At 34.6% G+C, this 15,241-nt stretch overlaps 1 protein-coding gene across 13 annotated transcripts in view; it reads left to right on the top strand.

Moving 5' to 3' along the window:
- The first annotated feature begins 2,035 nt into the window (after nucleotides 1-2,035).
- LOC148605023 (thiamine pyrophosphokinase 1-like) overlaps nucleotides 2,036-15,241 on the top strand; it is a 33,588-nt gene continuing 20,382 nt past the window's right edge. For 3 of the 13 annotated variants that reach the window (XM_088550415.1, XM_088550416.1, XM_088550424.1), the window contains exons 1-3: nucleotides 2,830-2,954; nucleotides 7,552-7,618; nucleotides 8,242-8,358. Coding sequence is in view for 2 of the 13 variants with exons in the window: in XM_088550424.1 (XP_088406550.1) it covers nucleotides 2,944-2,954; nucleotides 7,552-7,618; nucleotides 8,242-8,358 (195 nt within the window). In the remaining 11 variants the exon portion in view is untranslated. Of the gene's footprint in view, nucleotides 2,192-2,829; nucleotides 2,955-7,551; nucleotides 7,619-8,241; nucleotides 8,359-8,806; nucleotides 8,965-15,241 lie in introns of those variants that run through there. The other 10 variants (XM_088550421.1, XM_088550422.1, XM_088550413.1 and 7 more) reach the window with 8 other exon arrangements.

Below are 15,241 nucleotides of genomic sequence, written 5' to 3'. Positions count from 1 at the left end.
TATCATGATTAATTCCGATTGGTTACGGCTTTATATAGCTTATTGTTCGCTAGCTTGAGCTTGGTCGACTCTATTCAGGATTAGTTTCGATAGGTTAAAGCTCTATTCAGGATTATAGCTTCGGTAAGTTACGGCCCAATTAGGATTAGTTTCGATAGGTTACGGCTCTGTTCCGGAATATAGCTTCGATAGGTTACGGTCCAATTAGGATTAGTTTCGCTAGGATACGGCTTTATTCAGGATTTTGTATCGACAGGTTACGGTTTTATTAGGTATAAGTTTCGATGGGTCACGACTCTATTCATGATTGTTTTAGAAAGATTACGACTTAATCCATGTGGTTTAAACAGATTATGGCTTTATTGGTGATTGATTTAGGCAGTTTACAGTTTTATTCAGGATCGGCTTAGAAGGTTACAACTATCTTCCGGATTGTTCAAGACAGGTGACGCCTAAGAAGAGGTATAATTACTCTGATGTACAGCAAGTGTAGTAATAACATTTTTTTCCGACGCAGTCGATATTGAGTTCGCTTTGGCATCACGTGACATCCATGATGCTTAACGATGACAACCTAACCGATTTAGCTTACAACCTCGCATTCCATTGGACAAATGTGATAGAAACCCTGAAATAATTAATATATTTTATGTTAAGTTTCAATGCAAAGGACAGCTTGATAGACACATTTAGATAGATGGATTAGATTGAACTGTTTTTATCCGATCAATACCAAAATAATACTCAATTTCTTAACACATGAAAACATTTCTTGTTCATAATGCATTATGCATGGATAAAACCACATCTGATTATGGTATGTCACAGATGCAAGATAAAAGTATGTGGTAAAACTTGCTTTTTTTTTGCAAAATCGATGCGAATTTATGCTCATTAAGAAATAGCAACATCAGCTGTATTAATTTGTATGACTAGAATTACCATCATTCGAGTAAGTTTACATTTAATTTCAAGTTTAATACCTGTATTCGAACAGAGCTACTCGATTTGTTCATTTAAGAAATATAAATCACGGAAATCCACTTTACCTTTGTTTTACCACGGGCTGGCCATTTATGTTGAATTGTTTTACCCCGAGTGATATCGGGGGGGGGGGGGTTAAATAATGACATGAATGGGAAGCCCGTGTTAAAACAATGGTAAAATGGACTTTCCGTGATTTATTTCAAATTTAATGGGACTAGTTTCTTCGTAGAGTTGGATAGACACAGCCTATGGCGTTGGTCATATGTTTATCCCTTTTTTTTTACCACGGCTGTAGTTTAAAGAGCTTTGAAGCATGCATATTATAATTGTAATTCCACACACGGCAAAATAGACAATAGTCAATAGTAAACATCAACTGTACACAATGTATCAAATTTACTTTCGACTTGTTTTGAAATGTTTTGTCACCAATTTTAAACAACAATAATGGTGATTACTAATAAACCGTATTTGTCTACGATCACAATTAAAATGGAATGAGAGTAACGTTACTGATCTTGTAGACCATAAAGCAAAATGTTTAGAACATTTATAACAACAACGGGTGTAGTATTTTCCCCTGTATTGGGGTGTCTCATGCAGTTATTATAATCGCCTCATCAATATTTGTTCTGTTAATCGAAAAATAAATTTTCTTTAAAATAAGTACTTAAATGCTAGCCTTGATGATCAAATAATCATAAACTATTTGGTCTGGTAATCAAATAATCACTGCAAACCCTATTGGAAGGCTCACCAAAACTTCCAAAAGTTACCCCAGACGACACCCAATACGTATGGTTTACAATTAAAAAAATCTACAAACTCAGTTACAACAAAATGTGTTTTAGTCCATCGTTTTTATAATTAATGTTGATAGATTAAAATTTAAAAGCTTGATGAAGCCAGATAAAAAATCTTCCGACCGGAAACACCAAATTCTCGAATTCTGCGACTTTCATCATGAGTATTGAAAATACTGTAGGAGGAACTGACAAAATACAAAATATATAATATAGGTTTAAACAGCACGAAACTTAGCCTAAAGTAACACTTCGAATGAACATATTTGGGAAAAGGTAAAAAAAATATAGCCTTCTCTTTAAGGAAGTAATTTATTGTTCAGTGACACTCGAGAAAAGATAGACAACTCTATTCATTCGGAACAGAAACTTGAAATTTATCACCTTCATTGCATAATAAGGTCAGTACACTTATTGTTCTTTTCACATTTCAGGGTTTTAGACCCATGAGTCGTGTACATGGGTTATATCATAAGCTTAAATGAGAATATGAATCCTTAAATGCTATGCACTTCTGATCACGTTTTTAAGTAAAAACTATGAGATTAATAAGTATCAAATTATGTTTTAGTATGCACGACTATCTATTTGTCATCTTTGAAGCAGTCTTTGTATATCTCTGTTCCACAATCCAACCTATTTTCTCTCACTAATGAAGCACTAGGGCTTCACGACAGGAATATATTCATATTGTATTATTGATCATGTGTCTCAGGTGGCAACACATTTAACAATGTTTTTTCACCGGTGTGTTTTTTTTTTCGCTACATAATTTAAATCTACCAGCTGGTGAAACATTTTTGACATTTTTGTGTCTTTTTAGTTCAAAAGAATGTTTTCAGTATTAAATAGAAATGAAATCCAATACAATCAAAGATAGTTACATTGTACAAGATTTATTATAGTTAATGAGTAATGCTTGTTAAAGCAAATAAGGCAGAAATGTATGTAGCCACAATACTATAGGAACACTATAACTTCGAAAATTGTATATTATGAATAAATAAATAACGATTGTCAAGTCGTAAAACCTATTTACAGCCGGAAGTGGACGTGCTCTCGTTTAAACTGATATTCGTGACAATGTAAAGACTTTGATACTTAGGTCACATGCATTCTTTGCTTTGGGTTTAACCCAGATCGCACACCTGATATGAGATACAGGTTTGTTTATTTATTAATATTTAAACACTTATCTATACCTATAGATCTGCAAGCTAAGGTGATCCTAGCCCACTGTCCCACGAAGAGCGTTTTTTTATTATAGAAGTATACATATGAAACATTATTCAAGAACGCAGTGACTACTTACCGTACCAAAGACGGTTACGCATCATCTCCGGATATTAACATGATCCTATCCACAACATGAAACTAGCTCTTCATTCATAATTCATTAACTCTCGGTAAATATGAGATGTTGACTCTTTTCTATTCCAAATAGGTTATATCTCTTTATTTATTCAACAAGAGTCTTTCCACGCGGCTGAGCAATAACTTTTATTTATAGATTATCCCATGATAGAACATTAATATTGTTCACTTTCACTTTCCCACTTCAACGAAAATACCAATCATTTCACGTTACTATAGATTGTTATAAGGTCATCGGAAATGAATTGGTATTGTAGTACTAGTACAGAAAAGTTCTTTGGTTTTGTGCCAACCAATTAACTATTCATATCTGTTTATCTGGCGTAGATTAAAAAGCCATTGTTGGAATTTGACACGATATATATAATATCTACAATGCATGTCGATATACAACTTATACGACGTACTTAGATTGTGTGGGGTACCGGAAATTTAAATATTTCGTTTAGTGAGTTTATGCATACATGTAACAGTACATACATAATCAATAATGTGAACATAAAATGACAATAAAACTATTGACGCTTTCTTGATTTATTAATCGGGATATATATGAAATGTGTTGGTGCAGCATGTGCTTGTAAAGTCGAGTTCGTCTGGCTATATAAATATAAGGACACTAAGACATATCTTGCTGCAGTTGCCGTTACAGTAGGTAAAATACAGTATGTTTATTATCAACGGCTGTGCTGTATGTGCGAACCATTGAAGCAAATAATCATGTCCTCTAAGTTTGCCAACTTTTATAGATATAATTATGGCTTACTAGCGGAAAGATTCCATTATTTCTTCAGTCAAAATAACCAGTGTCTGTTCGTCTGAATCCTGATGTTTATCACCCGTAGTCCCACGGTCGCAGAATATATTGGATCTTAAAATTAAAGCATGCAAGAAGTAAGAAGCAGGATTCGTGTGACATACATATTGTATCCTCTCCATATTTTTTTTCAGAGATGCACCCTAGCTTGTGGTTTGTTTAAAGGAGGGTCTTTAAGAACTTTCACATCATGATGTTGTTTCCTTATTAAAGGAGTAATATATGTGCATGGCTACCAAATTGAACCGCTTACTACGGCCTTACATGTTGATTTATAGATATTATGCAATGCCCTCAGGAAAGTTGCGTGTCCGTCCGTCTCCCGACTGTTTCCAGATAATTACTTGATGAAGGATCATCGATCAATGATCAACTGTTTTTACCTGGTTACCATAAAATACAGGTGAACTTCAATTTTCAGTAAAATCCAAAAAGTAGTTTTCGACGTATTTTGCCATTCCTCTTTTCTAACCAATGCGTCATGGGGTATCACTTAATGTTAAACTTTCATTAATGTCCTAAGTTTGTTTTATTGATCGAACAGGGAAAAAGTTATGGGTTTTAAAATGTGGCACAGCGACCCAGCCGATATATTTTTCTAATGAGTACAGGTAACAGTAATTCACTCTTTCACCATTTCACTTACTGTACAACTTAAGAAATTAGGAGAAAAAAAGACAGCAATCTCCGAAACAGAGGTCCTTGTATCTCCTACGTCAAACAAATACAGTACAGGGACGAAGGAGCTACCACCCTCTGTTTCGGAAATTGATAAGGCAGCACAAAACAAATCTCACTCACTGTGTACCCCTTTGTACCACAGTTAAAAAATATATTTTCCGTGAAACCTGCCTTACCCCTCTTGTGAAGTTTAAACAAGTGTTCGGTTTAGACAAGTGTTCGATCATTATTTACCGAGGCTCAAAATACATTTAAGGAGGTAGGCCTAGGGTATGGGACATAACTCTTGAAATCATTGATATGTTTGTATCATATTCAATTTCACCAAAGCCTATATTAAGATTTCATTCGATACAGAATGAAATCCTTCCAAGTTACTTTGATGCTTCCGTGAGATTGATGTAAAATGCTGAATACAATCGTTCCAATGATTTTTGAGAGTGCCTTACACTAGGTCTACCTCCTTAAATTGATACATAAAACGGTGTCTGGTTAAGTCACGTTTTCGGATTACTCAGAGTGGGGTTTGGGCAGGTTTCACTATTAGAACATGAATCAAAATAATCACGTGTCACTTCTGGACGTCCCCCATTATGGAGCCGAAAGAAACAATAAGTATTTAGACAAGTGGTACCCCTTATTGAGCCCCAGTAACAAGTGCAACTTACTTACCAGCTTCATCAGTTTTGTCTGGCCACAGCTTGTAACTCATTGTCATTCCCGATTGTTGCTAAAACATGGAAATTACTCGGTTACTTGCTCAATACTACCCTTGTTAACTACACTTAAATTTAAGGGAAAGAAGTCAAGATGATGTTGACGCAACATATGTTTTGCTACTTAGAGATTTGTTTTGTTAGGAGATGAATACATACATATATTTTGTACTGGTTGGTTGTTTATCTATATTGTACGATAGGTCATTTTTCATGCGCAAAGATCATATTGTAGAGTGTCGTACAAAAATTGATTGTTTTCTAAAGATAATAAATTTTACTCTTTTTTTACATATGCACCATTGTCTAATTAATTATGGCAAGATTGCCGTAATTTTACTGTAGAAACATTGCTTAAGCTGAACCTTGGCATCATTATCATGTTTTGAATTTGGAATGTATTGCCTCACTTTTTTATTGGACCGCAAAATAAAATGCGGTCGTATAATGACATCATATTGTCGTCGTCGTCCGACGTTCGAAGTCAAATAGATTTTCAGAATATAACTTGAGTATAAGTGAATAGAACTTAATGAAACTACGCCTGAAGGTGCCAAGCTACAAAAGGAAGGCTTTGTTTGATTTGGGGGTTTGTCATTTCAATAGTTTGGAATAAGGGGCTAAAAAGGTTCCAGAACCAAGAATGATCATGATGTCCTGATAATATCTGGACTAAAAGAGTAAATGGATTTCTTTTAATTTTACCACAAAGTGTCGTACCTTCAAAGGAAACTGGAATGGTACTGGGTTGTAACTGGAACGATTTATGAATAAGGGGACAAAAAGGGCCACTTTGTTTTTGGTCCATTTCTTATTCTGTGTCAAGTATTTACGTAATTGGAAACAAAATTCAGTGCTGTATCGAGCTTAAATGGTGTGTCCATAAGCGCCTCAACTTGTCAGGGTGAAATCTCTGTAGTCGCATCAAGCTGCACACAGCGAAGTATTTTTATTGTATTAGAAACATTCATTCTTCAATTACAAGTATATAAATTTGCATATATTGCTGCAGAGACCAATTTTCTTTGCCTATTTTTACATCACTCCCCTGGCATATTATAATAGTTTATATAACTTTTACCTTTTTAGTGTGTACGTAGAAATCTTATTATTGTTGTAGACGACGAAATTGATTATTTAAAATGGCAGCATTGTTAACCGTTTTATTTTGAGAATGTAATCACCTGAATATCACTCTCTTGCCCACGTATGATGCATTATTGATATGCTGAGAAACACGACTATTATATAACTGAAATACCAAAGTTTGAGATCATCCGTTCTATTAGAAGAGTATCCTTGTAAATTAAATTTATTTTGCCTACAAAAATGTACGAGGTCTCACCTCCCGTTCATAAGTCCAAAGGGGTAAATTCATTGGACTATGCATATGCAAATCACATGTCCTTATCTCCTACAAAGTTTCACGAAATTTGGTGCAGTAGTTTCCGATATGTTGGCTTTAAAAAAGTGTGACGGACAGACAGCTAGGGAGAAAGACTGGCGAAGAGGACAATAACAATATGTCTTCCCATCAACGTTGGGTTGACATACATGTAATTATTTAAAAAAAAAAAAAGCATATAATAGTAGTCTATATTTTTTCAGAATATTCTACGTATTTGTTATTTAATATAATGATGAAATTCCGACTATACCGGAATTACATGTACTGCATATGTACATGTAGGGTCAACATTTATAACTAGCAAGTTTCTTTTCTACCGTGTTCATATTTTACTGCTTATACGTCGATGTATAGAGAGGCTGGTGGAATGGTCTACAGAGACTTACTCCCATATTAACATGCAGTCCCAGGGCCAGATCCAGACACTTTGAAAAAAGGGGGGTGCCAGCCAAGGTTCCTCAGAAAATGGGGGTGCTATAGGACAGTATTTTTTCTCAATTTTACTCATGAAAATGACAAATATTCCAATTAAAAGGGTATTGCTAACCCCTGAAGCCCCTCCACCACGGAGCTCGATTAGTATATACTCGTAAGTAACAAGCCCCAGTGGGTAGGTAGTGAGTTTCCGTATGGAGACACATACAACATGCATGTGCCTAGGGTTTACTATGAGCATATAACTGACACACATATACCAGACACCCTGAAATGTTTTAGAGTCTTATTGTATGTGTTTCGATAAAAGTATTTTGCTTGTATTTTTAGATCGACTCATATGCATCTAGTGCTATTACTTTGTGCTTTGTTCCTTCGGCATTCCGATCAACTGTTGGTAAGTATTGTACTTGTCCCGTCGACATTCCGATCAACTCATATTCATCTACTGTTAGTTGTTTATTGTACAAAATGTTCTAGATCTTTGTCCCGTCGACATTTCGATCAACTCGATCGCGTGCATCTTAATATAAAGATGTACGTATGTGTACTTTATTGTACAGTGTAGATTTGTACGTTGATGTACATGTGATGTGTCATGAAACACCTGTAAATGATGGCAATCTTTAAATGCACCTTGTTCAAATTGTCTGTGTAGATGTTCCCTAGAACTATCTTTGAGTTATCCCATTATCATAGCCATGTCAATCGTAATACATATTGAGTCTTAAGTGGGGGTAATAAAATACATAGCAATGGCAGTTTGTACCAGGGTGAGTTATAGGATAATTGATAACTTAGTTTATCATCCAACTTAATATGTAATTTTCTCGTGTGATGGATGGGTAATTCTAGATTTGTAAAGCTGCAGCTGTTTGCGCTACTTGTCTAGGTGTGCTACGGTTAATGATATGTTTTAGAAGCTATTTTCTTCGAAAGTACAGGACGCTGAAATTGATTGTTAAAAGTTAATAATTCGATTATACAAATGGCCAGTTGTATTTTAACATCCATTTGCAGATATTTCGATGTATGTATGTGATGCAGAAATTTAGGACCGAGCGATTTGTCACATTGATTGAACAACGCTTAACTGAAAAACAGCAAAGAGGATCGAGGGTCATATGTATATCACATGTACATTAAAGGGGTCTCAATAAGAAGTAAACGTTATCTGCAACAATGTTTCGTTTACAGATACGCCCATGCCGGTGGCGAATCCGAAAATTCCGAATAGGGGTGAGGGCACTGACAAACCTTCATGAGGGTGATCTTGGTCTATATACATGTAATCAGCCTAAATTTTCGATCGAAGTCCCCAGTTAATTTTGGATTCCCCTAAGAACACGCATTAGATTATTTTCAGTAAAGTTAACCCACTTGTTTGCGTAATGTTGTAAGCAATCCGACCTAATTGTACTCGAGGCAAGTACAGTTGCATTGAATTTCACGTGTGCGTGGGTATTCATAATTATTTTGATATTTTTAACTTTCGTGTCATTATTTTAATTGTCTACAAAATGGTTTATCAGGTTGTAGGGTTAAGGAAACAGGTTTGCAGGTACTAAGTTAGTATGGTGCAACCGCCTCTCGAAACTGTCTTGAGCTAAGATGTAGGACTTCACTGATAGTTTTCATGCAATTTAAAAAGATGTTCTCGTGGGAAATATCGTCTACGTTATATAACATACATTTAACTCAGAAAAGGTTTCCGGAATGATTCACGATTGGAAATCAACGGGCGTAAGTCATTTTTTTACTAGACATATGTTGTAAGTAGGGAATTAGACTGTCAAGATGATTTTTCCTTGTTCCTTGTTACGCTCTTAGCTTAAGCATATAAACTTCACCAAGAACCTGCTATAAAAATGATATAAATAAAAATGTATAATTTTTTCAGCCTGCGTTTGATAGATTTTTCCGACTTTTTATAACATATGTATACGCCAGATCCAAAGATATTTAACCGCGTTTTTAAATATTTGATGAAACTGAACCCTTCAGAAGATAATGGCCTTATAGAAATGATAGGGTTTGGTGACAGTTTCAAGGTAAAATAAATATTTCTCTAGGTTAAATGTATTCTCACATATACTGTATATTATGCTTATACATCAAAAACGGCAAAAACGGAAAGTACATTTTAATATGACATCCGGGATATTGATCTGAATCTGTTGTATATTTGGAATTGACTATTAGTTACTTTTGTAGGAAATTTTGTACAACAATTTCAATTACTTATCTATTTATCCAAATGCTTGAGGTCTGTGAAAAATCACGGTTCTTTTTCATGTCAATTATATACTTCTTCTCATAGTCGAAACATAACTTTGTATTGACTTAAATTAGCACAATCAGTGGCGGGCATAAGGGAAAGGGACCCCCTTTTTGTTTTAAAAAATGTATTAATTTAGTACAAAAAATTAGGGCACAAATGAGCAAATAATAGCCTGAATCCCAATTGTTAATTATACAGTCTTACCTTTCATGGCTGTATACTCAAAATTCATTTTTGTTCGAGTAGTGAATATTGTATAAAGTATGTAACAAAATCCTACAAATATTATTATAAACTATTTCATCTTTGGCTACAATGTCTACTAGTAAAACGATAGACGATTAATTTTTACTTTTCTTCTCAATACTGCTGAGGGCATACAACATATAATAAAAGTAATTTAGCCTCGTACCTAGTGTGAAAGATTTAGTATTTTTCTTGTAAGTTTATAGGTGGTAAGTTCAAAAGAAATGTCCTTTGTAATATTCGGGTACGATTTTTAACTGTTGAAGGGAGCTTATTGCAGATCTTACCACACCCTCGCCTTAAACAGAGACTGAAATGGTGTGTTTTTTAGCACAATATTAGTGACGTATTGTAAAATCATAGTTTTCTAGACAAGTTATTATGTGAACGTAGTTTTCGGGTGTTTTGCCTAATAAACAATCCATGCAGGAAGGTATTTTAATCTAATTACCATCCTAATAATTAAGCTAATTATCAGAAAAGAGAAGAACTCTTATTTTACATATTTAATTGGAATGCCTACAAAGCAAAGAAACACTTGTGCCTAGCCTTTAAACCACTTTGTTCAGCTTTCATTCCTGCTATTTACATCTTATGTTTGGTAATAACATCTCGTACAATATTTCACATGATCAAAGCGAGATAACTGCTACAAGAATGCGTATCAGGAGCTTTGTTTAAGAGCATGCCTTGGCAGGAATTGAAAAAAAAAGAAATATTAATGACCTCGTGCGGATTACAAGATAAAAAAAGCCATTGCAAAAGAATCCACTTACCATCATAAACTAACTGAACTCGATATACATTGGGATCTATTAACAGAACAAATAAGTTTTGAAGGAAAAAGAAGTGTTAAAATAGGGGAGTATATCAGTATTCATTCGGCACTAACTAATTACAACTTATTTGGTCGTTTCCAGAAAGTCAGTATCCAGATTTTTAAAGAACGGTTATATTTATACATGTACAAACACTTCGGTACTAACTCGATGATGTTTCCTTATATGTTCAAATAACACGACACTGCATTCGAGCGCACCCAAACCATACCCTCCCCTTTCCATTTTGTTGTTTAAACCAGGGTCTTATGAATCATGCACAATGATATTCTTGTCAACAAAAACACACGAAGAAACCTTTGGAACTACATTTACGAATGTATTTTCGGGACAAGACAACAATTTAAGACAAGATTGCGAAATATTCTCTTCATCTTCTTTGATAGAAGTGATAATTTTGCTCATAAAATGTAGGCAGTACCCAGATCGATAAAGTTATGTGACATATGGTATAATATGTAACAACTTCAATGTACTATAATTATTACACGTCGATGTATAGAGAGGCTGGTGAAGATATAAACACTTTACAGACTGTGATGAATTACAGACTTCTATAGAATAATATTAGTTCCTCTCTGTTAGTAATTAAGTTACTCAGTCAAAACAGATAGATTTGATGACACACAGTATTTCTTTTCAGCTATTGTACTTTTTACTTTTATTTATTTTTGTTTTAATCAGTCTGGCGGGCTTTCTAGGGGCAGATCCAGAAGTTTATATTTAAAAAGGGGGGTTGATACAGAAATTTATTTTTAAAGGGTTAGTATCCCCCGGTAGCCCTCTTCTGGATCCGATATTGAGTACTATTCATAAAAGCAGTATGATCTTTGAATTGTCAATGTACAATTAATTGTAAAAGTTTTTTGATGATATTCGTATTGCCAATAGAGCTGTTTGGGTTTTTCTGTAACTGCTTCATATAATTTATATTTCTGATGGTTGTACTTAAAAGAAAATGACGAAGCTTGGACTTTGGTTCAGTTTGTCTATGTTTTAAACTACTTTTACCTATCATGCTTTTATCCCTTTGAGTCTTATTCAAACTGGCAAACAGAAAAATGAGTTTTTCGATTTCTTTCTAAGCACCTACCGATGTTACCCAGTACATGGAGGTCATATTAAATGATTATAAAGTGTTAGCCAAAACCTCATATACTTTATAAATTTTGTCAAGACGTTCAGGAACTTCGTAAAAATTGAGCAAAAACGTCGAATGTCTTGGGTTTATCATCCCGCCTTTTTAACTTTGAAATGTTTCTTTGAAGGTACATAGTTTACGTATCATTTTAGGCACTAGTCCATATAAAGTTCAGACACTACCTACGGTAGACGTGATTCTTTATGAAGAAGACCCCACCAAAGAAACAATGCTCTATCAGTCCACACATGATATATTTTCATGTAACGATAGTCCTTTCAGTGTGTAGATCTGTAATTTTGAGAAAAATGCATACATTCATCTTCCTCTAAAATCAACCAAATCAACCCAAAATCAAGAACAACAACTCTTGCAACGTACCAATTTCATTCACAATCTATATGTATTTTTTATCTCTAACTGAGTGACAAACTACCTTTAGACTGGTTAGATATGCCCGAATCAACACTTGTCTGATTTTTAGAAAGACTGCTACTCAAAAGTTTTCATAAGTGTACATCTTGATTCAAGTAAAAAAATAAACTATGTGCTTATTTTTATCCACATAAACATTTTATCTCTTGTTTGTAAGATACAAATTATCTATTGAATTAGAGTTTTATAAATACAACATGTTAAAAGATAACTTAAAATTTAATTAACCAAAGTGTTACAGAACTGTTAGAAATCAATTATCTAACTCTAAATCTAGAAAGTGCTTAAAACCAATAGTTACAACAACAAAAAATATTTCTACGCCAGACGAGTGCAGGCATGCATGCTATAACTTACGTGTCTGTTGCCGATGCTCCATCGTGCATTCTGTAATTCTCCTCTGACAAAAATACAATATTTCTCTAGTAATTACTTCTGATTGGTACACAATTGGATTCCCACCAAATCGAATTACAGGTTTTTATTGAGACACAAAATCTGGTGGAATTTATGACGACTCTAGGAGTCTTAATTATATAATCGCTGTCAGCCCTTCGATATAATCGTCTAAGAGAGTGATATGTTATTGTTTTTGTACTAATTTTCTACACGGGATGGAAATTATATTATCACTAGTTCGACTTCCTAAGTCATATAAAACTGATTTTCCGATAGAAACGCTTCTTCTTATCTCATATGCTGAGAGAACTATTTTGAACTGCAGGAGTTACTTCACGGTAAAAGAATATGTTAAGGTAGTTCCACCCAGAGGCAAAAGTCACTGCCCCTTTTATCCAAAAAGTAAAATATAATATACATGTACGCAAACTGAAAACTTTTGATATGTTTCTAAAGCTTACATTGTAGCATTCCTTTCTATAACGCAAACCCAGTAAAATCCCATAATCAAAAGATTTTGTAAGAATGGCATAACAACGACCAACGGAGTCTACGTACAATGATCATATAAAAATCGAATCTTACAAATCGTTATCCCGGTAATTATTAAGAAATCATAGAATTTACATTTTGTCAGTCACGACGCTATTTCGTGTAAGTTTGGAAGTAGTTGGGTGCATTCTCCTTAGTGAAAGTGGTCAACTAGAAAAAACGTTTATGTTCTCTTGTCTAAATCATCGTACATTGTTAATCGCTTGTTTAAATTCCGTTTATTTTACAATTTGATCTTGAATGCGCATATGTACATGTTTGTGTGACCTGAAAATCCAATAGCGCTGTTGTGGGTGTTCAACTTACATATTAGCTCAGGGCCGGATCCAGACACTTTGAAAAGGGGTGCCAGCCGAGGTTCCTGAGAAAAAGGGGGTGCTAGGATATTATTTGCTATTTTTAGCTCACCTGGCCAAAGGTCATGTGAGCTATTGCCATCACTTGGCGTCCGTCGTTGTCTGTCGTTGTCTTCTGTCGTCGTCGTCGTCTGTCGCCGTCGTCGTTAACAATTGTACAAAACTCTTCTCCTCTGAAACTACTTGACTGATTAGAACCAAACTTGGTATAAATGTTCATTGGGGTATCCTGCATAGAACTGATGTGGGGATTTTTAATTCGTCGAAAAACATGGCCGCCGTTACTAAATATAGAACGTAGGGGTCAGACAGTAGTTTTTTCACATATATCTCCAAAACCGTTAGGTTTAGCTAAATTCTGACATTGGGATAAAAGTGTTCAGCATGATGAGATCTATCTCTGATCAAGTTTTGGTTTTAATCCGTTAAGCCATGTTGGAGTTATTGCCCTTTTTCAACGATTTTTGCTATTTTTAATGTTATTTCTTTCAAAAATCTTCTCCTCTGACACTACTTGGCCAATTGAAAACAAATTTGGCATGAATGTTTCTTTGGGTATTCTGCATAGAACTGATGTAGGGATTTTTGATCCATCAAATAACATGGCCCCCATTACTAAAAATAGAACATAGGGGTCAGACAGTAGTTTTTCGCATATATCTCCAAAACTGTTTGGTTTAGCCAATTCTGACATGGGTTAAAGTTTTCAGCATGATGAGATCTATCTGTGGTCAAATTTTCATTTTAATCTGTTAAGCCATGTTGGAGTTATTGCCCTTTTTGAACGTTTTTTGCTATTTTAATGTCATTTCTTAACATGTCCTCTGACACTACTTGACCAGTTGGAATTAAACTTGGTATGAATGTTCATTGGGGTATCGTACATAGAACTGATGTCAGGATTTTTGATCCGTCGAAAAACATGGCTGCTGTTACTAAAAATAGAACAAAGTGGTCATACAGTAGTTTTTCACACATTTATCTAAAACCGTGAGGTTTAGCAAAATTATTTCTATTGTTGAAATGACCCTTATTATAAGGTCTTCAGAAGTCTTCAGGGAATCAAAGTTGTCAGGTGACTCCTTGTAAGAGTTATTGCCATTGAAAGATGAATTTTTAGTTTTTAGCCAATATCTTGAAAACTATAATAGGTAGAAAGAAACTTTCTATCGCTGAAATGATCCTTTTTATAGTCCTACCAAGGTCTTTTTGAGTCATAACTGTTGGACAATTCCTTGTTAAATTTATTGCCCTTGAAAGACAAACTTGGATCAGATTCAGGCTCTTGGGAGACTCTTGTTTGTTGGACTTTTTTGTGCAAGATGTTAGCAAAAATGAACAAATAATTTTCTGATCGAATCCATTCGTTCCAAAATCCTCGAATCTGCGACTGAGATGACAAGTTAAATATTTAAGTACCGGTAGTGACACACGGCCGTAAGCATGATTGATTGATTGTTGGGGTTTAACGCCCGAACAGCAATATTTCAGCTTGATTCAGGCGAATGGCTGTAAGCATTTTCCTTTGGTCAACAAACTTTACAGGAGTTGATCATGACCAGCATTTAATTTAGCTGACGACATACAAATGCATGTTTATTTAAATGACCTCTATCCATGTGTTACCGATGTTTTTTTCTTCTTTTTTTTTCCGGATTTTTTTTTATTAAGACGACAAAAATATCAACTATTTTACCTTAAAAATCTTTTCAAGCGCTTGCGGGACGTCAATATTTATCAACTCAAATTTATGATCAGAGGTAGACGTAGA

This window comes from Perna viridis, chromosome 10, assembly GCF_037379345.1.
Source record: "Perna viridis isolate PV_CMFRI_1.1 ecotype Kerala chromosome 10, ASM3737934v1, whole genome shotgun sequence".
Taxonomy (NCBI): Eukaryota; Metazoa; Mollusca; class Bivalvia; order Mytilida; family Mytilidae; genus Perna; species Perna viridis.
The sequence above is the reverse complement of the archived record's forward strand: the minus strand, read 5'-3'. Positions and strand labels throughout refer to the sequence as shown.